This window comes from Lithobates pipiens, unplaced genomic scaffold, assembly GCF_037356315.1.
Source record: "Lithobates pipiens isolate NorthernLeopardFrog02 unplaced genomic scaffold, aLitPip1_a1.2 Scaffold_3, whole genome shotgun sequence".
Lineage (NCBI taxonomy): Eukaryota > Metazoa > Chordata > Amphibia > Anura > Ranidae > Lithobates > Lithobates pipiens.
The window spans coordinates 254,895,299-254,921,690 of NW_027507790.1; the positions used below are offsets into that span (position 1 = coordinate 254,895,299).

General features: G+C 43.1%; 1 protein-coding gene across 3 annotated transcripts in view; it reads right to left on the reverse strand.

Annotated features, from left to right (window-relative positions):
* The window catches only part of ARK2C (arkadia (RNF111) C-terminal like ring finger ubiquitin ligase 2C), a 156,958-nt gene that overhangs the window by 7,319 nt on the left and 123,247 nt on the right, over positions 1-26,392 (reverse strand). For 2 of the 3 annotated variants that reach the window (XM_077463064.1, XM_077463062.1), the window contains 4 exons: positions 20,679-20,808; positions 10,763-10,867; positions 5,334-5,429; positions 2,269-2,375 (listed from right to left, as the gene is read on the reverse strand). In XM_077463064.1, coding sequence (XP_077319190.1) covers positions 2,269-2,375; positions 5,334-5,429; positions 10,763-10,867; positions 20,679-20,808 — 438 coding nt within the window. The remainder of the gene's footprint in view (positions 1-2,268; positions 2,376-5,333; positions 5,430-10,762; positions 10,868-20,678; positions 20,809-26,392) is intronic. The other variant, XM_077463063.1, reaches the window with a different exon arrangement.

The window sequence follows — 26,392 nt, forward strand, 5'->3', positions numbered from 1 at the left end:
AGTCACTACACAAATATCTTATGGACAGGCGTGTACAGATGATTTTATATATATTTTTTGTGTCTTGTTGTTTGACACATACATTTTAGGCAATATTGATTTTGCAAACCAATATAAGGTACCTTTTAAATATATTTATATAGTGGGGGCTATAAAGCTTTTTTGAGTATACTCAATTATCAAGTTCGTATGTAAAGCAATGAATCTTCATCAATTTACACCCACAACCAGATTTAAATACATTAACAAACTGAACCTCACACTTCATAAGCAGTTACAGCAAATAGTTGGGTTATTCCTGGTTGGCATCAATATTCTGGTTTAATGTTTTTATTGCTGCCCAAGTCCCAGCTAGGAAGATTTCGCCCTCACTATCTGTCCTCCATTTTGTAACCACTGTCACCAAGACTGAGGATAATGGGACAAGCCATAACTTGGAGTTGTCACTAGAACAAGAGAGGGGAAATCTTCCAATGAATCCAACGCACTACTCTCAACACACACAACCCTATGAAAATGGCTGTGTATATAAGCGGGTGCTGAAGTGACCATTGGCTGGAACCATGATTAATCAAAGCAAGAGAATGTCACCAGCACACCAAGGATCTCCAGTGCGAGTCCAAAGCTGTATTCAGTGATCACATTGTTACAGCAGATTGCAACGTTTCGGAGCCACGCAGGAACCCTTCATCGGGCATGTGACGTCACATGCCTGATGAAGTGGTCCTGCGTGGCTCCGAAATATTGCAATCTGCTGTAACGATGTGATCACTGAATAAAGCTTTGGACTCGCACTGGAGATCCTTGGTGTGCTGGTGACATTCTCTTGCTCTGATCTTCCAATGCGGCCACGTGTTTCAGTGGCAACTGTTTAAAAGAGAATTTCCAACATTTGTTTCCCAGGTGGCAAAAAAAAATCTTAAGCATCATTTAGCATGCAATAAATGCTATTGAAGCTTGGAGAATTAGGGCCATTGTCTCTTCTAAAGGTTGTGGACAAGCGGCCAAAATGCAGTTTCGCATGGATGTGGCCCATCCTCATCCTACACCCTTAAGTCACATAAGCAAAAGTCAGATGTGAGCTTTTGGTCAGAAATTCCGACCATGTGTATGCTACATCGGACTTTTGCTGGCAGAATTCCAGCCATCAAAAGATTGAGAGTAGATTCTCTATTTTTCGGTCGGAAAAAGTTCAGATCGGAAATTCCGACGCGCAAAATTCCTACGCATGCTCAGAAGCATTGAACTTAATTTTCTCGGCTCGTCGTAATGTTGTACATCACCGCTTTCCTGACGGTCGAAAGTTTCGAGAATGTTTGTGTGAACGTGTGTATGCAAGCCAAGAAAATCCGCTCGTGTGTACGGGACATTAAAGTGGAGTTCTGGGCACATTTTTATTTTTTGGTATCCAAGGATAATGAATTATTAACATAAAGAATGACATTATATGTTTGCTAGTGGATGTTGATAATATATTTATTTTACACTCACAACTTAGTAAATCCTCTTCTGGCCATTGCCATGATGATTATGGTCATGTGAAGTCCAATCACAACCTCTTCCTGGATTACCAATGGAGAGGCATTAGCGAGATGCTCCGGCGGCCGTAGCGCTGATTGTTTAGAAAGTTGCCATAACAACGGGTGGTGACGGAGGAAGGTCCTGCCCCGTTATTATGGCAACCGCCTTAAATCACGTCATTTCCTGTCGGGAAATAACGCGATCTTTGCTCACAGTACTGCCCACTGACTGCTGGGAAATGTCATCATTTCCCAGGCACACAGGTGAGGAAGGAAGTAACAAGGAGCTCTGCGGACCAGGAAGTGGCAGATTAGGAGCACTACATAGCAACAGGGCGTTTCTGGAAAGTATAAAAAAATAATTCCCCCAGATGTTACTTTCTAGGATTACAGGTCTGTGATTATGTAAAAAACATTTTTCAGGGTGGAACTTGCTTTAAGTCTACCATACACTATGCAAATTTTGATAATTCTCTTTGTGGTTGGCCAACTCCCAGCTATAATCTCTCATGTAAAAAAATCAAAGGATACAGAAGAAAAATCACTGTCCAAACAGCACTTGCATCCAATCAGATGTAGGCACGGTTCGGATATGGAGACCACTGATGGGGCCGGCTGTCAAAATACAGAAGACACAGTGGGAGATTTCTCCATTCTCTTATCTTTTTCTTTCTTAAGCCTTGTTCCTGGTGTAATCTCTTAGGAAACTATTGCAGATAAAGGAGATGGGGTGAGCAGATCTCATTACCTGACATCCTCTCCATCTTCAAGCATTGACAGGCAGATTGTGCATTTCTCGTCTGTGTCCGCCTCCTCCTCATCTTCTTTCTGGTCTTTGCCATCATGTGGTATCCTCTATCATACAGTTAGTAAAAGAAACAAAAATGAATAGTGAAATATTACTGAGAGGCAATTGGTTTCATTCCGGAGTAGACATGTGCTCCTGCTGGCAACCATAGAAAAGTCACAAAGGTTAGTGGTCAGCCTAGTTCCAGGGCACAGTAGTGCATTATCACACATACAGTGACACACCAAATACCTAATCCAACACTGATTCAAGCAGTCAACCCATGTTAGCCTCACCCCTTGAATGGTAGCCTCAACTGTGGCACTGGACAGCTGCTCTGACAGGTCCCCTTTAAACACAAAGCAATATGTGCAGGTACATTGGCATGCTTTTTCAAGGAAGCTGGTCTCCAACACCAAGTAGTCAATAAGTAGTAATGGTGTGTACTAACATGGTCATGACATTGGCACATCAGCCTGCAATTGTGATAAGCAGAGTCGGCAAGGTAGAAATATGGCCTTCGTAAAGAATACAGGGAGCATCATTACATTCTTTTCAATCAATTTTTTTATTTTAACAGTTTTACAGAAAGATTGAAAATACTGAAAAATATCTCCTTGAGTACATGAGATGAAGTTGTTAACATGGGTGATTGTAGAACAGCAGTGTAATTACACAGATACTCCTTTTTATTTAACGAAGTACATTACTATATCAAAGGGACACCACGCACCAAGATGTCACAATCTTGAACAATAAACTGACTAGTCAGTAGAGAAATACTAAGCTAAGGCTCAGCCCCCTCTCAAATAAAGCACTGGGCCTTAGCGCTAAATGTGTCAAATTATTTCTGTTGGCTGTTAAATAAAGCAATAAAAAAAAAAAAAAAAAAAAAGATTGCAGCACCCCCTTGTTCAATATTTCTTAGATTAGTATTAACGTGAAAGTAGTCTCCGAGCACCCAGTAGGCGGGTGACCGTAGCATATATAGTGCAATTAAAGTAGTGATGTCACCCCTAAAGGGGTGGGGTGATTGAAGGGTATGGCAAGGGGAGGAGAGGGAAGGAAATTTACTTAGTTTAGGGGGAATAATAGGGAATTACAGAAAATGGCAAATAAATAATATAATGATAGAGGGGAAGAAGGTGATTAAAGAGAGATGGTGACTTAGGAAAAGAAGAAGAGAAAAAAAAAAAGAGGGAGAAGAAAGGAGAGCGAGAGGGAGAAGAAAGGAGAGCGAGAGGAATAAGAAAGGAGAGCGAGAGGAATAAGAAAGGAGAGCGAGAGGGAGAAGAAAGGAGAGCGAGAGGGAGAAGAAAGGAGAGCGAGAGGGAGAAGAAAGGAGAGCGAGAGGGAGAAGAAAGGAGAGCAAGAGGGAGAAGAAAGGAGAGCGAGAGGGAGAAGAAAGGAGAGCGAGAGGGAGAAGAAAGGAAAGGGAGAGGGAGAAGAAAGGAAAGGGAGAGGGAGAGGGGAAAGAAAGAGGGAGAAGAAAGGAAAGGGAGAGGGACAACAAATATAGGAAAGGGAGAGGGAAAAGAAAGGAAAGGGAGAGGGAGAAATACAGGAAAGGGAGAGGGAGAAGGAAGGAACGTGAAACGGAGAGGGGAAAGAAAGGAAATGAGAGGGAGAGGGAGAAGAAAGGAAAGTGAGAGGAAGAAGAAAGGAGAGGGGGCGGGAGAAGAATGGAAAGCGAGAAGGAGGGGAGAAGAATGGAAAGCGAGAGGGAGGGGGAAAGAAAGGAAAGCGAGAGGGAGAAGAAAGGAAAGCGAGAGGGAGAAGAAAGGAAAGCGAGAGGGAGAAGAAGGGAAAGCGAGAGGGAGAAGAAGGGAAAGCGAGAGGGAGAAGAAAGGAAAGCGAGAGGGAGAAGAAAGGAAAGCGAGAGGGAGAAGAAAGGAAAGCGAGAGGGAGAAGAAAGGCAAGCGAGAGGGAGAAGAAAGGCAAACGAGAGGGAGAAGAAAGGAAAGCGAGAGGGAGAAGAAAGGCAAGCGAGAGGGAGAAGAAAGGCAAGCGAGAGGGAGAAGAAAGGAAAGCGAGAGGGAGAAGAAAGGCAAGCGAGAGGGAGAAGAAAGGCAAGCAAGAGGGAGAAGAAAGGCAAGCAAGAGGGAGAAGAAAGGAAAGCGAGAGGGAGAAGAAAGGCAAGCGAGAGGGAGAAGAAAGGCAAGCGAGAGGGAGAAGAAAGGCAAGCGAGAGGGAGAAGAAAGGAAAGGAAAGCGAGAGGGAGAAGAAAGGCAAGCGAGAGGGAGAAGAAAGGCAAGCGAGAGGGAGAAGAAAGGCAAGCGAGAGGGAGAAGAAAGGCAAGCGAGAGGGAGAAGAAAGGAAAGCGAGAGGGAGAAGAAAGGAAAGCGAGAGGGAGAAGAAAGGAAAGGGAGAGGGAGAAGAAAGGCAAGCGAGAGGGAGAAGAAAGGAAAGGAAAGCGAGGGAGAAGAAAGGAAAGCGAGAGGGAGAAGAAAGGCAAGCGAGAGGGAGAAGAAAGGCAAGCGAGAGGGAGAAGAAAGGCAAGCGAGAGGGAGAAGAAAGGAAAGCGAGAGGGAGAAGAAAGGCAAGCGAGAGGGAGAAGAAAGGCAAGCGAGAGGGAGAAGAAAGGCAAGCGAGAGGGAGAAGAAAGGCAAGCGAGAGGGAGAAGAAAGGAAAGGGAGAGGAAGAAGAAAGGCAAGCGAGAGGGAGAAGAAAGGAAAGGGAGACTGAGAAGAAAGGAAAGGGAGAAGAAAGAAAAGCGAGAGGGAGGGGGGAAAGAAAGGAAAGCAAAGGGAAAGGGACAAGAAAGGAAAGTGAGTGGGAGAAGAAAGGAAAGCCAGTAGGAGAATAAAGGAAAGCGAAAGGAAAGGAGAGTGAGAAGGAGAGGGACAGAGAGGAGAGGAAAGTAAGAAGGAAGGAAAGAGGGAATAGAGTTTTGGAGAGGGTGACCAAGGCAGTTTGCTGCAGGCAGTGATAACGTCATAAGATATTAACACAAACTATAATTCAGAATGCTTGAAAAGCTGTGAGACATGTGAGTACACGCATGTGAAATGTGTGAAGGTTTGTACCTTCTTGTATTTGTGTGGAAACGTGCATCTTTCAATGATGTTTTGCACCGCTCCCCGCGTCACACTCCCCAGTCTGTCCTCTAACTGCAGCAGTTCCTGAAATCAAACAGATGGAATAAGTCAATGTAAGTCAATAAGAATAAGTCAATGTATGTCCTGGTCACAATATAAGCCAAGCAAAAATACTGCAATTTATGTAAATTATCAGCAATATGGACTGTTTTATCCTCTCTGGTTTACTTCTAATTTCACCTATACCAATAAATAACTGTTTGCATTTATCATAATTCAGCTTCTTGTCTGAGAGGAAGTAGAATCCTGCACCCCTTGCACAATCACAGCTGAGTCTTCATCACCCTGGTATGGTTAATGCAATGCTTTTCTTTGATTCGTGCAAACCACTTGCAGCCATCAGTGGTGCTCCTAGCAACTCTCCACAGTTTGTGCACTAAATGGAGACATGTCCTTTTTAGAGCTTACATTGGGGGTTATTTTGAAAAAAAGGCAAATACACTTTGCACTACAAGTGCACTGCAAGTGCAGTCGCTGTAGATCTGAGGGGGACATGCAAGGAAAATAAAAACAGAATTTTTGCTTGTACATGATTGGGTGATAAAATCAGCAGAGCTTCCCCTAATTTCAGAGCTTCCCCTCAGATCTACAGTGATTGCACTTACAAATGTACTTGAATACCATTTGTCTGTATCTATGCCTTTTAAAGTGCACTGTGGATGAAAACTTTAATCTTGCTTATTCTTAATAAACTCAATTTAAAACAGACATGAATAAGTCAGAGGAGGGACACGACACGTCCCCGTCTTCCTCTCCTAGCAAAGATAGCAATGTATTAACACAATTTGTCAGAGAGCACAAAGCATATTCCCAACTTGCTAAATAAAAATCCAAATATGTTTTTAAACAATGATAGGTATATAGCCTGTAATAAAGATTTACGGTTCTACAGTAATAAAGATGTTATAAATACACTTTACAACATAAACAAAATTAGAAAAACTTGCACAAAATGGGTCTACACTGTTTTGTCATAGTAACCCATGTTAGCACAATGCACGGAAATAAACATATTGCACTTGGTGGTGCCATTCTTTCTTAATGGCAGCCTAATGCCGCTTGCCAATAGATGTGTGTTGCACCACAATGCATGGGAACCCACCACCATGTGTTGTGAGCAGCATTAAAGAAAAAAGCAATCAATTGTACCAGCAACAGGAATTCCACACACCAAGATACAAAATAATAATATAATGTTCTATTCTGACATGTTCTGGGCTAAGTACAGCGCTTTCTCTCTTGGGAAAGTACTGTGTCTAGCTCGAAAAACATGTCAGATTAGAACTTGTTCCTGATGCCAATTTTAATAAAGGAAGAATATTATCTTGTGTCTCAGTGTGCCACATTCCTGTTGCTGGTACGATCGATCCTGTTATTATACAACATATACTTTCCGGGTGCCAATATGGCAGCATACATGTGATAGTATGCTTCTATGGATTGGCACCAGGAAAGGAAAATTACAGTAAGTATTTAACACAATTTTCTATTTTCCTGGCGCTAACATGGCAGCATACTACCATATGTTGCCATGGATTGGCACCAGGAAAGGAAAGTTACAGTACAATTTCCATTGTGGCTAAACATTTGTGGATACCTGACCATTGAACCTATATAAGCTTGTTTCATTTGGTGGAGGGGGGATTATGGTGTGGGGTTGTTTTTCAGGGTTTAAGCTTGGCCCCTTAGTTCCAGTGAAGGGAACTCTTAAAGTGGTTGTAAACCCTTACAAACCACTTTGACCTACAGGTAAGCCTAGATTAAGTCTTACCTGTAAATCCAAGAAATATCTCCCAAACCTATACGGTTTAGGAGATATTTGCCCGAAGACGGGCACCGCTGTCTACGGCGCATGCGCCGTAGACAGCGGCGCGCAGGCGCACTGAGCGTGGCATCCTCGATAACAAAGATGCCGCGCGTCTCGGCTCCCGTGCGCATGCGCGGGAGTGACGTCATCGCTGCTTCGCCGAATGACAGCCACGGAGCTGCGAGACCCACCGAAAACATGGATGCGGCGGACTACAGGGGACAACGGTGACTTCGCTGGCTCCTGTGTCAGGTAAGTGACACATAATGGGCTACTATGCGATGCATAGTAGTCCATTATGCTTTGCAGGGAATGAAAGAGGAAGTAAACCCATCAGGGTTTACTTCCTCTTTAAGGCGTCAGCATACCAAGACATTTTGAACAATTTTATGCTCCCAACTTTGTGGGAACAGTTTGGGGATGGCCCCTTCCTGTTCCAACATGACTGCGCACCAGTGCACAAAGCAAGGTCCATAAAGACATGGATGAGTGAGTTTGGGGTGGAGGAACTTGACTGGCCTTCACAGAGTCCTTTTCTCAACCCGATACAACATCTTTGGAATGGATTAGTGTGGAGACTGCAAGCCAGGCCTTTTTGTCAATATCAGTGCCTGACCTCACGAACGCTCTTCTGGAAGAATTGTCAAGCATCCCCATAGACACACTCCTAAACCTTGTGGACGGCCTTCCCAGAAGAGCTAAAGCCGTTATAGCTGAAAAGGGTGGGCCAACTCAATATTGAACCCTACGGACTAAGACTGGGGTGCAATTAAAGTTCATGTGTGTGTAAAGGCAGGTGTCACAATAATTTTGACTATATATATATATATATATATATATATATATATATATATATATATATATATATATATATACACACACACACACATATATATATACACATATTGTACAGTTTATATGTGACCAGAATGGAGGGTCAGTACATACATTTTTTTAATATAAACTGTCAAAATGAATGCATTTTAGGGGCACTAATGGATTTGGAGCAAACACTATGCAACACTTTGTGTTGGTCTATCACATAAAATCCCAATAAAATACATTTATTTTTTTGGTTGTAACATGACAAAATGTGGAAAATTTCAAGGGGTGTGAATACTTTTTCAAGACACTGTAGATGCATTTCTATAGTCAGATGTGAAAGGGGCCTAGCACTTTTTGTGTGCACAATGATTTAAGTCTATCGAAAAAGTATTGCTGTGTGACAAATAAATATAGAAAAAAATGAATGAAATCTGTCTACACAATAGATATAGAATCAATTAGCATTCAGATTCTCCAGTGGAATTATTACAGACTGAGAGACATGGGGGCCCTCAATGGTTCCGCTATGGGGTCCTGTAGTTATAGCCTCCAACTATATTGTTGTATAGTGAGTAGAGAAGTCAAAAACAGCCCACTCATCACACTACAACACAAGGGGAGTTATTTACTAAAGCTGGAGAGTGCAAAATTAGTCTCACTTCTGCAGAGAAACCAATCAGCTTCTAACCTCAGCTTGTTCAATTAAGCTTTGACAATAAAACCTGAAAGCTGATTGGTTTCAATGCAAAAGTGAGACTGAATTTGCACTCTCCAGCTTTAGTAAATAAAGCCCATTGCGTGCTTTTGTCAGTAGAGAAACACATTTTCTTCCCACACAAATATCACACTAGCTTTACCGTTACACTGAAAATCAAAATAATGAAATAACACAGGCTGACCCCAAGTTCCCAATAAGAGAAGCCAGTCCTACGAGCCATATAACACCACTAGATACAATATTAGTTTCATCGTACAGTGTACCTTCCCTGAGGATTTATTATTTCATTACAGAGGTGGGAAGCTGTCAGATTGGCTCTGGTAAACTGTGAGAGCTGTGACATGTGAAAACATTATTGCTATTCTGAGCAGAACAATCCAGAAATTGATAACTAGTTAACAGTTCAACCGGACTTTACACAGTTACCCCATAAAAAACTGCTGCTTATGAAAAGACGGACTGAGACATAGATGGGGTTTTAATGGATTGCCACTCATTCACTCTTAGATAGTGGAAGAGAATTGTTTGGATAGATTATCACTCTCACCTCTGGTTGGATGGACCTTCACTCCTACACTTGGTTGGACGGACCTTCACTCTTATCCTTTGTTGGATAGACCTTCACTCTTATCTTTGGTTGGATAGATCTTCACTCCTACACTTGGTTGGATGGACCTTCACTCCTACACTTGGTTGGATGGACCTTCACTCCTACACTTGGTTGGATGGACCTTCACTCCTACACTTGGTTGGATGGACTGCCACTCACACCCTTGCTTTGGTGGAATGTCTCCTTCACCCTTGTCTGAATGGACTGTCGATTACACTCTTGGTTGGATGTACAGTCACTTACACATGTGGTTTGACAGACTATCACCCACTCCCTTGATTGGAAGAATTATCACTCACACCCATGGTTGAATGGACTGTCACTCTTACCCTTGGTTGGGTGGACTGTCCCTCATACTCTTTGCTGGATGGACTGCCCCTCTTACCTTGGTTGGATGGACAGCCTTGGTTTAATGTACAGTCACCAACACATGTGGTTGCATGGACTGCCACCCACTCTATAGGTTGGAAGAATTGGCACTCACACATCTGGTTGAATGGACTTTCACTCAAGTCCTTGCTTGCATGGTCTGTCAATGTTACCCCTGGTTGGATGGACTGTCCCTCTTACCCTTGGCTGAGAAGACTGTTCCTCTTACCCTTGGCTGAAAAGACTGTTGCTCCTACCCTTGGTTGGATAGATGTCACTCACACTCTTGGTTGAACAGACAGTCACTCACAAGTGTGGTTGGATAGACTGACACTCACACTCTTGTTTGGACAAACTGTCACTCACACCTCTGGTTGGGTGAACAGTGACACCCTTGGCACATGGAATTTGATGGACTGTCACTTATACACTGGATCCTTTTTTTCTGGTTGATCTGAATCTTTTTAACCTATGTAACCATGTGACTCAGTTAGATGTACTTGCAGTGTACACAATGTATGGATGGACTAACAATCATACTCTTGGTTGGGTGGTCTGTAACTTATACACTTAACTGAATGGACTGCAGATGACATACTTGATCTAATGAACTGGATAGCTGAAATGACATTCATAGGCTTAATTGAGAGTATTGTTACCCATGCATTAGGTCACTAGACCAAAAGACCTTGTTTTACAAGTACTTTCAAGTAGGACTGGCTGCTAATATATTTGGTTAGATGACTATGACTGATATACTTGAGTGGATGGACTGTGAAAAACACATTCAGTTGGATGGATCATGAAGGACATACTGAGTTGAATGTACTCTAATGGACATACAGTACTTGGTTGGGTGGCCTCTTATTGTCTAGCAGGGATGGAATACATTTCATACATGTTGAATGTGGGACGAACTATTGGGTATTAATTTGAGGGGACTATCAGAGTTCTGGTTAAATGAATGAATGGTCAATGCTAGTTTTTTCTAAATGGCAGACATTACATTGAAGCAAGAATCTACTCACTTCATAGCTTTCCGTCACAGCAGAAGTGTGCCGCGCTGGACTGAGACCCTGGAGGGCAAGGAGATGAAGCTGCGGGTAAGGGTAATTTCTGATTTCATGGACAACCTTTCAAAACAGATAAGAGAAACAGTTAATTGCTTGTGAACTGTCACATCAGGCCTGACACGACTGTCCAACAAACATTGTCCTACATGCTTCAGCCCAACAGGGTCTCAACAGTTCATCTGATGGCCATGGGAGTTCACAGAACGGCGGGATTCTACTGATGTCACCTCCACAAGAGCTAATTGTACCAGAAAACCCCATCTTATACATACAAGCACATTTGCGTTTCATGAATTGCTACTGTGATTTTCAACTATATAATAAAGGGGAATTTCTGTTTACGCAATACCCAACTTCCTTTATGCCCAACTAGCACATTATCAAGGGATACAACAACATATACTTGTACCGCCTAATAAACAGGTTAGTTAGGGCCACCCAGTCACATGTTCTTTAATGGAAACCTGTAATTTCCACAACCATCAACCCGTCCCCTCATACCAGGGTTCTAGGTGGAATACTGGACTCTGAACTCTCCTTTCAGCCCCACATCCAATTACTATACAAATCTTGCCGCCTCAAACTATGCAACATCTTCTCCCCTTTCTAACCAATGACACCAGAAACCTTTTAATTCACTCCATGATCACCTCTTGCCTCTATTACTGCAACTACCTCCTCATTGGCTTACCCTTACGTAGGTTATCTTCCCCTTCGGTCCATCACGAATGCTGCTGCCAGGGTCTGCCACCCCTCTCTGCCAATCCCTACACTGGCTTCCGCTCACCCAACAAATAAAACGCAAAATACTAACAACAACTTACAAAGCCATCCACAACTCGGCCCCCAGCTACATAACTAATCAAATCTAAAAATATCAAAACAAATCGTTCTCTTTGTTCCTCCCAAGACCACCTGCTCTTTAGCATCATTATCACCTCCTTCCATGCTCGCCTCCGGGACTTCTCCCGAGCCTCTCCCACAATCTGGAACACCCATCCCAATTTGTCCAGCTATCTCCTACCAGGGGCGGACTGACAACTCATGGGGCCCCCGGGCAATAGGAGATTATGGGGCCCCCAGGCAATAGGAGAAGATTATGGGGCCCTTGGGCAATAGGAGATTATGGGGCCACCAGGCAATAGATTATACACACACGTACACACAATATACACACACAGAATACACATACACACACTGAAAAGGTACTGGAGAGGCGGGGCAGCTATAATCTTGGGATTTTTTTTAAAAACACAGATTTTTACATACTGTCCCTGGTTTTATTGAGGCTGGCAACCCTGATGGGGCCCCTTGGTGGCATGGGGCCCTCGGGCAGTGCCCAAATGGTCAGTCTGCCCCTGTCTCCTACTCTGTCCACTTTTAAGCGATCCCAGAAACCTCTTCTCTTTAGAGAAGCCTATCCTGCTTCTATCTAACAACTGTACTTTTATTTTCTCCATCAGCTCACCCCCCCCCCCCCCGTGGGTATTACCTTTTATATCACTTGACCCTCCTTAGATCGTAAGCTCTAATGAGCGATGAGAAAAACTGTTCAAACTATATAAATCCTGTATAATAATAATAATAGTAATAATGAGCGACATCTGCAGGCTGTCCTTGCCTGCTATTTATTTGTTTACAAGGAAAACGTAAACACTTCCAATTAATTTCTCCTATTAAATAAACAAATTGCCATTGGCGCGTCCCCACCGTTCATTTCTCCACGGGTTCCCAACTCTTGATTGGATAGATTGATAGCAGCGCAGTCATTGGCTCCCGCTGCCTGTCAATCAAATCCAATGACACTGGCGCTGGGGGGGCGGGGGGGGGGGAGCCGCAAGAGCCGCCGAGGGACCCCAGAAATGGATGTTCGGGGCCACTCTGTGCAAAACGAGCTGCACAGTGGAGGTAAGTATGACATGTTCTGTTATTTAAAAAAAAACTAAAAAACAATCCTTTAGTATCACTTTAATGTGTTTTCGTATCTGTTCTATAAGTCAGAAGGCTGGCCGTTGGCCGGAATTTGTAGGAGTCTGGGGGGGTATATATCCTTCTCGTCTGTCGCCTTATTTTTCGTGGTTCTCACCCACCCGTTTATCCCAAACTTTCATCTTTCTATACATCATATATAGTTCATATACATTATACTCAGGTTATGCCCTCTTTTAGGTGTACTGACCATCTTGACCATGGTACACCTCAAGCCATGGTAGTTAGGATTATCACAGAGTGAAGACTCCAAGTGCATACATTTTATTTTTTTTAAAAAGCTCCCCTATGTTATGGAGAAGAGGACAGTGGGGTATGTTATGGAGTCTTGCCCTAGGGTGACAACTTTGATCCTTCATAGATACAGTGATAGTTGTCACCCTATCACAGGAAATGTGTTACTGGCAAGTACTGGTATATTGACAGTATATCAAATAGTCACTGCAGCCCGCCGCAATAAGACCTCCTTCAATCTTGCACCCTCTTGAGGTTCAAAGGCAGCAGATGTGGATCTGCACATGTGCATAAAAATTATCCCCTCTGTCAGAGGCGTAACTGGAACCTTCAAGTCCCTGGTGCAAGAAATCATGAAGGCCCCCTCTGGCCCCCAACCAGGGCCCTTTACTCCCATCATGGGACCCTTTATTCTAGTCCCAAAGTGGACCACCTTCTTGCCTTCATGGGGTCCCCCCATGGTGGCAGAATGCCAGAGCCCAGTCGCAAGTGCGACCTTTGCGACAGAGAGAGGGACTAAGGACAGATTCATTGATACCTTTCTCTGCATCATCAGCTGCACAGAATGGATGAAAAAGAATAGCTCTGTACAGAGCGTCCCCTTCATTCACAAACTGAGGCATGGTAAACACAGTTTACTATGTTCCAGCTATGAATGAATAACAAATCGGTACGATCGCTGACTCGATTCATTAAAAAAAGGAAGGGGCTTGTAAATTACACATTTACCAGCTCCTTCCTGCTCTCCATCCTGACAGATTCAGGGCCAGGGAAGTACACAGGGGCATGGGGCAGCAGGACAGGCATAGGGAGGCAGTGGGAGTGACATTTGGAGGAGGAATCAATGCCCTCCCTTTCCCTCCTAGGAGAAGTGGGCATTCAGCAGCTGCATTGAGGGATCGGTTCCTCTACATGCTACCACCCCTGCCACCCTCCTATCTAGGCATACAGGGGGGGCACACTGGCCCCCCTTGAACAAAGGCGACTGCTGTACATACACCTCTGTCATGCTCAGCGGTCAATACCACCTGCCAAACGTAACCCATTCCTCTTAAATCGGGTCGCATTGCAGTCGCAATTGTAAAATGCACTGCAGAATGCTCTTCAGAGGACATTCGCCTAGGTGGAGGCGCACTGCAACTCTTTGCAACGCATGCTATTGCAGTACGGTGGTGCAGGTTATTAGGGGTTAAAACAGGGGGTGAGGAGGCAATATAATCACCTCTCTGCCTGTCAAATGCCCTGTGAAGAGTGATCCACCTAATATCAGAGAGCACCATGACTGTAAAACGAGTCCTTGGGTAATGCACATGCATGGCAGTGAGCCACAATACACGACAACTCAACATAGTGTTAAAAATTTTGTGACACATTCAATTTGTTGGGACATTTTGGTGCACCAACAGCCCACCTTTTTCAATGGGCTGCATTAACACAACATATGTTAATGTGCAATGTTACACCTACAGCAAAAAATGTGGCTGGGCCCCATGTCATTACTCAGCAAGGATGTACCTAAGAGGAGGAAGCTGTATCTGATTCTAGGTTTGCTCTTTTGTCACGGCTTTATATCCCGCGCGGTGGAGCTTTCAGCGTTGCTTAGTTTTCCATTAGGGGTAATTTTTCACTCTGTTCTCGTCCTCTCCACAGATTCACGCTCCAACAGCTGCTTGCTGTCTTCAGCTAAAGAACAGTTCTCGCACCCACCCCTTTGTCATGCACGCCGCAACTAAAACACTAGCGAACGTTCTAATCATATCCCGCCTCTCCAGTAATAGCCGCGTCTTCCTCTGAAGAGACCAGCCGCCTTCATGGCTGGATTTAGACATCATGTTCCCGGATCACACCCGGAATGATGAATGATGTTCCCTTTGCGCACGCTTCTCCCCCTTGTCTCATGCAGCCATTTAGGTAAAAGTTAAAGTCGAACTCCAGGACAAGCAAAATACAAGAGGCATGGGTATTCCTACATGAATCTTGCCTGGCAATTTTATTTTTTTGCCCAATCCTAAATTGCCTCTTTACAGGAGCTCCTTGTAATAAAGACCGTCCACTGCTGCTTTCTTTCCTTGTGTACGGTGACTGGTCTTGCCTCCGCCCACTACTGTCGTTTCTTGCAAGCAGCCTGTAGTGGGTGGAGCCTGCTGGGCCCCTCCCACAGCTCTGCTCTCTGCTCAGGCTATGTACAGCACAGTGAGGATGTCACCATACCTCCCAACTTTCTGAAATGGGAAAGAGGGACACACCTGTTAGCAAAAGTATGTAGGCATAGGACACACCCCCTGCCATGCCCCCTTAAAAGAGAATTGTACATTTTTTTTTTCTTTTTTACCACTGCTATTCCTTTATATTGTCTTTTGGAATTTTACAAACGTAGCAATTTAGAAATTAGATGAAAGGTTTAACACTGGGACACATTGACACAGATAGCGGGATGCCCCGCCACCACCCGCTCAATTTTCATTGGCTTTGATTGACAGCACTAGGAGCCAATGGCTCCAGGTTCCCCCAGCAAAGCCAACGAGATTCGGAAGTGAGGGGAGAGAAGAGCTGCTGACGTGTACAGCACTGGATCAAATGGGGGCACAGGTAAGTAAAAGAGGGGATGTGGGGGGATGCTGACACCCATTTTTTTTTTACCTTAAAGTGATTTTAAAGGCTATTTTTTCTCTCTTTTAAAAATAACAAAAAATGTTATACTTACCTCCTCTGTGCAGTTAGTTTTGCCTAGACCCTCCTCTTCTCAGGTCCCTCTTTGCTGCTTCCCTCCTTTGAGTGCACCCTCAGCCAGCAGCTTGCTACAGGGGGCACCCAAGCCGAGTCAGAGCTCTGTGTATCCATTCAGACACAGAGCCCCCACCCTCTCTCTCCCCTGATTGGCTGACTCATTTTAATCGACAGCCACGGGAGTCAATGGCACCACTGCTCTGTCTCAGCCAATTAGGAGGAGTGTCCTGGTTGGCTGAGGGGACTGCAGACATCACTGGAGAGAGAAGGAGCTCAGGTAGGTAATTCGGGGGGTGCTGGGGTGGCTGCTACACACAGAAGCTTTTTTTATCTTAATGCACAGAATGCATTAAGATAAAAAAAAAAACTTCTGCCTTTACAACTCCTTTAATGCAATAAGGAAAAAAAAAATGTTTAGGCTTTACAACCACTAATTATAATTTAAATAGGGAATGCTGGAACCTTTGTTGCCTATTTATTTTCCTCATTTGGTAAAAGGTTATCATCAGAACATGAAGTTCTGTGTATGGGATGTGTATGGGGCCTAACAGAGCACTTGAGAGCAATAGGACCTGACAGCAGTTCAAATGTCCCTTACACACGGTCAGAAAATTTGGCCAGCAAAAGACAGATGAGAGCTTTCGGTTGGAAAATGGGATCGTGTGTATGCTCCATTGGACTTTATCTGTCCGAATTCCTGGCAGCAAAAGATTGAGAGCATGTTCTCTATTTTTCGGTTGGAAAAAGTTCAGATCGGAATATCCAATCGTCTGTACAAATTCCGATGCACAAATTTCCTACGCATGCTCGGAAACAATTTGACGCATGCCCGGAATTTCAACTTCATTGAACTTCATTTCAACTTCCAATTCAACTTCCATTGAACTTCATTTTCTCGGCTCATCGTAGTGCTGTACATCACCGCGTTCTTGACGGTCAAAAGTTCCAAGAACTTTTGTGTGACCGTGTGTATGCAAGCCAAGCTTGAGCGGAATTCCGTCGGGAAAACCATCCAAGTAAAAAGGTGGCAGGAACTCCACCTGCTGGCTGAGAGCCAGAATGCATATTATTCACAGGTTTTGTTTCATATTCAGCTGAATTTAAAAAAAATAAAAAAATAGAAAAACTTTTTATAGTTTTTTTTTTTTTTTTTAGCATTATTTTTTTTTTTTTTTCAAGTCCCGGCCACAAAATATATACAAACCTGCCATCCATTCCCAAGGAAAATGGAAGAGTAAGCCCTCATACTGGCTGGAATGCAGCAGGCTATTGATCCTCTGCTGGTGTACTGACAGCCATCTCAGCACGCAGCTATTATAATAAGAGGAGGAAGGGATTTCCCCGTCTCAGCTGGAGAGCTCGCAGACAATTCCACTGCTAATGGATAATACAAACTGACACAGACATCTTATAGATAATCTCATATGTGTGTGCTGTGTAGGTGGATACAGTATGTGAGCTTTATAATGTAAAGGCAAAGCATGAAAAGGACAGGCACCATGGGGGCTGCGTAAGGAGTCATGCATAAGAGTGGTGGCCCTGCAGGGGGCGCTGTAGCAGCTGTTTTGCTTTTATTAACATCTTTATTTATAAACCCCACGCAGCACTGCTGGCATCTGATGACTGTCACAGCTGACAGCACCTCAAAGAGGACCTGCCACCTACCAAAGAATGCTTTGAAATAAAGCTCCACAGAGTCTGTTTAACCTCACAATAAAACATATTATGTCTGCTTCTTTTTCCACTATTGGACACCCGTTGCCGTATTTATAAAATGCATTCAAGGGCGGATTATAAAGCCGAGTCTCTTTCACAGCTTTTCGCTGAAATTTTGGATTTGACTATCCTCATGTGGAATTCCAGGTCTCAGTAACATTCAGCGTGCATGTTCATTTGGAGGGTCTAATGACCTACCAAACTCCAACTATCCCCATTGTCTTTTAATTTTAAGGAGTAGCTTATTGATTGCTCTGGACTGCCACCTAACTCTGATTGTCCCCATTGCCTTTCATTTTGATAACTCGCTATTGATTGCTATGACAGCCCATCAAGCTATAAATGTCCCCATTGCCTAAGCTACAGAGCAGGATCATCCACAAGCCAACGTAGGCAGGAGCCTTGGGCTTGGAGGATGTTCAGGGGGCTCCACTACAACTTTTATGACCTTGCAATAAACCATGTTGATAGCGCAAAGTTAAAGCTGTACACCTGCCAATTAGGTAGTTAAGGTGAACAGTAGGGAATTTGTAGACCGTAGTGTATGATGGGGCCACGTCTAAGTTGGGGCAGCCTCCCTGTGCTATTGCAGCCCTTGTAAATGTCAAATAGCGGGATGGGGGCGCAAATTCTACCTTGCTTAGGGCTCCATTCTGCTAAAATGAAGATGCAAATCAGCATTTTAGCTTGAAATGCCAGTTTGCATTAGCTGGTAGATATGTGGTAGTGCTGGACCAGTAGGAATAGGAATAGGAATTGATATATGGGTGTTATGCCTAGAGGAGGTGAACCTCTTGTGAAAGTATGGCGTGTATAGACCTGGTTCAAGTCCTTGGCTGTCGTCTTTCTGATCAAGATGGAGGAATCACCCTTCAGAACATTAAATGTTGGATATGTGGTTGTAAAAACGGCAAACCCACCCAACAATTTGTTAAAAAAATGTATTGAGCAAGAATGTCAGATACTGTAAATGCATTTCAGGGAAAAGGACTAGCCCCTCTTCAGGGCTTGAGCCACAGTTTTATGACAAACTCAACTAATGGTGAACTATGATAAGGAGCCTGGATTGAGACCTGGCTGAAGCTGAGTGTCAGCATAACCTCCCCAAGGTGAGGGCAGTCAACTCCACCCTGATGTCCACCAGCATTTTCATGGGGCATCACCACCCTGGTGCAGCCACTTCTGAGCTCTCAAAACCCAGTAATTAAGTTCCCAGGCTCACAGAGATGGCTCTTCCTTTACCTCAGACTTGGCCTCAAAGAAACACACCTCTCTGGAGCCTTGGTTTAATGGTAGCACCACTGCTCACCACCTTGTTTCCCCATGCTCTCCCTGCAAAAATCATGTCCACAATTTCACTTCTTTGCCATGCTCTCCACTCCCATGTGACAGCACCTTAGGGCACGATTTTTCTGCTTGAAACCTCCAACTGAGATGTTCTTATAAAGAATGAATCATCTGTCTTACTCATTCAGGTTGAGCTACTGAGTTTAGTTAACAAAGGCATTTTTGTAAAAGGTAAACGAAATATTAGTACTGTAAAACCTCAGATTGCGAGTAACGTGGTTTAAGATCGTTTCGCAATACAAGCTGTTTTAAAAAAAATCTTGACCCGGTTTGCAAGTTTCCGAGTGTCCCTGAGTGCCTCTGAGTGTCTCTGGGTATCTGAATGGTCTCTGGCCATCTCTGAGTGTTTCCGAGTGTCTCTGGCACCCCCTCCCCCTCTGGCCACATGCAGTAGACTAGCAGTGATACTGGAACAAATTATCTGAGTGTCCATTGATTCCTTTGGGGAAACGCGCTTTGATATACGAGTGCTTTGGATTACAAGCATTCTTCTGGAAAGGATTATGCTTGTAATCCTAGGTACTACTGTATTCTATATTTCAGATGTGCCTGATTGAAAAAAAAAAAATGATATATTTTACAATCTCATGTATTTATTTTTTTAGACTTGCCCATAAAAATTAAAGAGGAACTGCAGTCTGCTCACATAATTTGTAATAAAAAACATCTTTGCCATTCTGCAGCTTCCCTCCAACCACTTTGCATATTATTTTATATATACTTTGAATCCTTACTTGCCAAAAATGCTGCAGAAATCTCCCTCCACTGAGTCTGGCTGCATCCATTTTAATTGTGGGCAGCTGAAGCTGCTGCCTGTTCACTTCCTGGATTTACACACACAGAGGCACACCTCCAGCTCTACAGCTCTCATTGGCCCCCTTATGACTCATCACCCCTCCCTTCCTGGCAAACTCTCACCAGAGTGAGAGAGAGGTGTGCATGATTGCCAAAAATGCTGCAGAATTCTCCCTCCACTAAGTCTGACTGCATCCATTTTAATTGTGGGCAGCTGAAGCTGCTGCCTGTTCACTTCCTAGATTTACACAGACACACACCTCCAGCTCTGCAGCTCTCATTGGCCCTCATATGACTAATTCACCCTCCCTTTCTGGCAAACTCTCACGAGAGTAAGAGAGAAAGCTGTGCATGATGTATTAAGCCTAGGCCAGTGATGGCGAACCTTGGCACCCCAGATGTTTTGGAACTACATTTCCCATTATGCTCATGCACTCTGCAGTGTAGTTGAGCATCATGGGAAATGTAGTTCCAAAACATCTGGGGTGCCAAGGTTCACCATCACTGGCCTAGGCTAATGACCAGATAAGAAACAGGAAGTGGGCCGTATAAGGTATTTACTGGCAGAAGAAAAAAAATCTTTTACTATCCAAAGTTAAAACAACAAGGGCAGAAAATTGAATAGATGGAAAGTTGAAAAAATTACCAAAGGCCTGCTTTAATATTGTATGCATCTGATACAATTACAGTATAAAAAAGATTGTCATTTTTATTATCATAAATAATTAGGTATGTTCAATATAGAAAGGAAAATCAAGATCACATGGTTTTTAATATTTATCAAATGAAACCTTTATAATTATAATATAATAATTGTAATGATATAGGTAGATAGTTACCTTGACTATAACTCTATGACTAATCTGACACTGCATATAGGCTCTACCGATCATTAGCATTGAGACTTTCTCTGTAAAGGGCATTAGACATTTTCATGCCTCTCTCTCTCAAAACGCCAGACGGCACAACAGATACGTCATACATGAGCCCCAGTATCTGAATAGACATGATATCCTGAAGGAAAAAACTAAAAATAAAATTTGACCCAAAAAAAAGTTCTCACCATTTGCGTCAGTGATGTAGTCCTTGGGAAGTGTTGCAGCCGCGGGTTCGTTAAGTAATGCTGATAGTGCTGAGGAACAGGTCTGACCTGGAACTGTGCATGTTGCAAGCTGGCATCCACACTGAGGTCCCTGGAAGAGGAATGACATTTATATTGCATAGATAGATAGATAGATAGATAGATAGATAGATAGATAGATAGATAGATAGACAGATAGATAGATAGAATGTAGTTTGCCAAGTCCTCCCCACCAGAAGGAGAAATTTAAAAGTAAATACGGTACAAATTTACATTAGCAGTTTAGCAACATACAGTGGGGGGATATAATTATTGATCCCCTGCAGATTTTGTACGTTTGCCCCACTCACAAAGAAATGAAGGGTCTATAATTTTTTTTATTATAGGTGTATTTTAAATAATAGAGACAGAATATGAACCAAAAAAACAGAAAAAACATAAAACAAATGCTATAAATTAAGTTGCAGTTCAGTGAGTAAAATAAGTACTTTTATAACATTTGTATCATGTGTTTTTCTGGATTTTTGGTTGATATTCTGTTTCTGTCATTTAAAATACACCTATGATTGACAAATTATAGACCCTTCATTTCTTTGTAACTTACAAAATGAGATGGGGATCAAATCATTATTTTCTTCCACTGTACATCCAGATCCAGAGTCTCCTACATCATGTAAAAGTCTCTCTAGTGTTTTGCAGCCTCAGCAGTCTTTTTCAAACCTTCAAGCAGCCTCTTTCAATAGATCATTTCTCTTTGGCAGTCTCTTTCAATAGATCATGTCTCTTTGGCAGTCTCTTTCAATAGATCATGTCTCTTTGGCAGTCTCTTTCAATAGATCATGTCTCTTTGGCAGTCTCTTTCAATAGATCATGTCTCTTTGGCAGTCTCTTTCAATAGATCATGTCTCTTTGGCAGTCTCTTTCAATAGATCATGTCTCTTTGGCAGTCTCTTTCAATAGATCATGTCTCTTTGGCAGTCTCTTTCAATAGATCATGTCTCTTTGGCAGTCTCTTTCAATAGATCATGTCTCTTTGGCAGTCTCTTTCAATAGATCATGTCTCATTGGCAGTCTCTTTCAATAGATCATGTCTCTTTGGCAGTCTCTTTCAATAGATCATGTCTCTTTAGCAGTCTCTTTCAATAGATCATGTCTCTTTAGCAGTCTCTTTCAATAGATCATGTCTCTTTAGCAGTTTCTTTCAATAGATCATGTCTCTTTAGCAGTCTCTTTCAATAGATCATGTCTCTTTAGCAGTCTTTCAATAGATCATGTCTCTTTAGCAGTCTGTTTCAATAGATCATGTCTCTTTGGCAGTCTCTTTCAATAGATCATGTCTCTTTAGCAGTCTCTTTCAATAGATCATGTCTCTTTAGCAGTTTCTTTCAATAGATCATGTCTCTTTAGCAGTCTCTTTCAATAGATCATGTCTCTTTAGCAGTCTCTTTCAATAGATCATGTCTCTTTAGCAGTCTCTTTCAATAGATCATGTCTCTTTAGCAGTCTCTTTCAATAGATCATGTCTCTTTAGCAGTGCTGGAGACCTCTTGGCTGCTGCAAGTCTCTTTGGTAGGTTCTTGAGAAATGTGAGCGGTCTCCTCTAACATGGCAGAGATGTGTCGCATTAATATATTACTTTACATTACTAAAATTCTGGTAATCAAAATACAGTAAAACCTTGGATTGCGAGCATAATTTGTTCCAGAAGCATGCTTGTAATCCAAAGCACTTGTATATCAAAGCAAATTTCCCCATAAGAAATAATGGAAACTCAAATGATTGTGGTCCACAACCATTTATTGATAAGTCCTTCAGTTTTTTTTTCCATATAAAAAGATTACAGCAATGTGACCAAGTTGTGTAACCATAAAATGTCCATCCACAAATGTAAGCCTTCACAAGGACTAGAAGCAAAACCCAGCAGGAGCTCCAGAGTATAATGCCCTGTACACACGGTTGGACTTTCCGACGGAAAATGTGCGATCGGATCGTGTTGTCGGAGAATCTGATCGTGTGTGGGCTCCATTGGACTTTTTCGGTCTGAATTTCCGACACACAAAGTTTGAGAGCTGGATCTAAAATTTTCCCACAACAAAATCCGATCATTTAAATTCCGATGGTGTGTAGACAAATCCAACGCACACAAGTGGCACGCATGCTCAGAATAAATTATGAGATGAAAGCTATTGGCTACTGGCCCATTTATAGTCCCGACGTACTTCTTTTACGTCACCTCGTTCTTAACGCTCGGATTTTCCAACAACTTTGTACGACTGCGTGTAAGCAAGACAAGTTTGGGCAAATATCAGTCGGAAAAAAAAGTCAGACGGATTTTGTTGTTGGAATGTCTGACTGTGTGTACAGGGCATAAAAGAGAAGAGAGGGGCCTCTAAGTGTAGCAATATGGTTTCATTTAATGAAGGTACAACATTTAGAACTCACGTGGTTGAAGAATAAAAGAGGCGCATCCAAGTATGCACGCATCCGGGGTAAAGCTGTCCACATAGACCGTCCTCCGCACCGCCGGCTCTCACCGCTATCAGTCTGCAATTGTGACCAGGAAGTAGGGTTGCCACCTGTCCAGGATTCACCCGGACAGTTCGGGTTTGGAATCATGCGTCCGGGTTTCAGACTGCCTGAAACCCGGACACATTAGTTAGACTGGACTATGGCTTCCCAGCAGGGTTGCTGTCTGCAGTTGTCTAAGCTGAAAGTGTCCGTTACACTCTTTCACACTGCTCAAAGCCAGCACTAATCCCCCCTCGATCAGCACCTCTTCTCCTCACCCCTACCCCTCTGGGTCTGCTCACACTCCAATCCCTGGCGCTGTGCCTCAGAAAAGGAAAGATGGGGCCGGAAAAAATTGAATTCAGCAGCCTCAGATACATCTGGATGAGAGATGCTGACTGCCAAGGGGTGAGTGAGCTCACCATCCATCCCTGTCTGTGACTAAAGTCTCCCCCCTTCTCTCTCCTGCCTCTGAGTGAGTACACTAAGGTAAATCAGGGTTCTCAGAGCACCCCTTACATCAGATTTCCCCTTTAAACCAGAGGCCACAGTGTTCCCCCTTACATTAGAGTCCTCTCCGTACATCAGAGTTCTCAGTGTTCCCCCTTACATCAGGGTTCCCAGAGCATCCCTCATGTTAGAGTCCCCAGAGTTCTCCCTTACATCAGAGTCTGCAGAGTCCCCCCCTTACAGTGAAAGGGAACTCAGCGAGTTCAGATGTAAAAAGGGGAACTCTGTGGGCTCTGATGTAAAGGGGGACTCTTGTTATTAACTTCATATGATTAGAAATGTCATTTAATAGCAAAATATATGTATAGTTTTTACTATAAAAAAAAAAAATTGGCGTGCCCCGCTAAAGTGTTCGGGTTTGACTTGAACAAAAGGTGGCAACCCTACCAGGAAGACTACCCTGCAGTAGAGCGATCTGAAAGCGAGGCTTGAACCGCTCGTCGAGCGTAGCATGGAGAGGACAACGTCAATGGCGTTGTGGAGGACGGTCTATGTGGACAGCTTTACCCCGGATTCCTGCATACTTAGATGTGCCTCTTTTAATCATCAACCATGTGAGTTTCTAAATGTTGTATCTTCATTAACCACTTACCGACCAGCTGCCGCAGTTGTACTGTGGCAGAATGGCACGGCTGGACAAAACAACGTTATGTAACTTCACTTCGCCCTGTGGCCACTAGGGGGCACGCGCCCCTGCTTGCCCACGGAGCCGACCGCCGGGCTCCCACGATTGCTCAGGGGACATGCGGAGAACCGGGATCTGTGTGTGTAAACACACAGTTTTCGGTTCTCTGAGGGGAGAAATGACAGGTCGCTCTTTCCCTACACAGTCCCCTCCCCCCTTTAGTTAGAACACACCAGGGAACACATTAACCCCTTGATCGCCCCCTAGTGATAACCCCACTGCCAGTGACATTTTTACAGCAATCAATGCATTTTGATAAATGCCACTGGTCCCAAAACTGTGTCAAAATTGTCCGTGTCTGCCATAATGTTGCAGTCCCGATAAAAAACGCAGATCGCCAGCCATTACTAGTAAAAAAAAAAGAAAGAAAAATTCTATAAACCTATCTCATAGTTTGGTTTGTGCAAAAGTTACAGCGTCTACAATCAACAAAAGGCTTATTGCGATTTTTTTTTACCAAAAATATGTAGAAGAATACATATCGGCCTAAACATAGGGGAAAAAAAAGTTTATATATTTTCGGGGGAAATTTATCATAGCAAAAAGTAAATATAGCTTTTTTTCAAAATTGTCGTTCTTTTTTTGTTTATAGCGCAAAAAATAAAAACCGCAGAGGCGATCAAATACCACCAAAAGAAAGCTCTATTTTTGGGGGGAAAAAAAAAGGACGTCTAAAAGGAAAAAAAGTCATTTAAAACTACTCGCGGCTACCCTAAAGCACCCTCCCCATTGTTGGGTGCAACGTCACACGACTGCGCAATTGTCAGTTACGCAGTTGCGAAGTGCAAAAAATGGCCTGGTCGTTCAGCAGCCAAATCTTCCGGGGCTGAAGTGGTTAATCATCAACCAAGTGAGTGGCTAAATGTTGTACCTTCATTAAATATAACCATATTTCTACACTTAGAGACGCCCCTCTTCTCTTTTATGCTCAGTTGTGCCGTGACGCTACTTATATATCAAGCTTGTCTTGCAAAACGCTCTCAAACCAAGGTTTTCATAACTGTACATGTATTTCCCAAACTAACTTTTCTGCCTTGCTGACTAACTAAGCACAATATTTGAAACCACCCACATGTAAATGCCTACGTCCTTTAAAAGGGAATTCATCTCCCGTCAAAAATAATAATATAGAATTTAAAATGCCATACAAGCCATTTTGTAGTTTGTCGTTAAAAATGACCTTTCCATTTCTGCAGCAGCTGTAATTTTCAAAAACGGTAAAAAAAAAAATGTAAATGTGGGAACCTGAAAGAGTCCTGTACAGAATGTCCCCAGAAATGTCATTTTCTGCTTTTGCAATTGGCATACCGACATCCTCAAAAGGTCTGCAGGTAAAATTCTAGGCATCCTTTGTAATAGGAATTTCATTTTTGGTGAGATACTCCCCGAAGGGTTCATTTCTTTAAATGGGTTGCAGACCCTGCAACTTTCCTTATTTAAAAAAAAAAATCACATGAATATTTCATATCAACCCCTTACTGGCAGTTGGTGCTGAGTCGCTGTGCTTTTAGACCCCTTTCACACCAGGGCGTTTTTGCAGTTTTAGCGCTAAAAATAGCGCTATTAAAACGCTCATAAAATGCTCTCCATGCATCTCAATGGACCCTTTCACACCAAGGCGTTGCGCTGGCTGGGCGTTGAGAAAAGTCCTGCAAGCAGCATCTTTGGAGCAGCTTTTGGGCATTGAAAAAAGCGCTTCAAAAACGCTCCTCTCCATTGGAATGAATTGAAAGCGCTGTAAAAACGCCCTAAAGTTCTTTCCCAAATCCGCTAAATATCCAAAGCCCAAAAAGTTGGGGAGGGATCTAGCAAAGTCTAGAATGTCTTTTATGGGGTTGTTTTACTAAAACTAGGTGTACAATCTGGTGCAGCTCGGCACAGAAACCAATCAGCTTCCAGGATTTATTGTCAAAGCTTAAATGAACAAAGCTGATTGGCTGCCATGCAAAGCTGCACCAGATTTAGCACTCTCCAGTTTTAGTAAATGAACCCC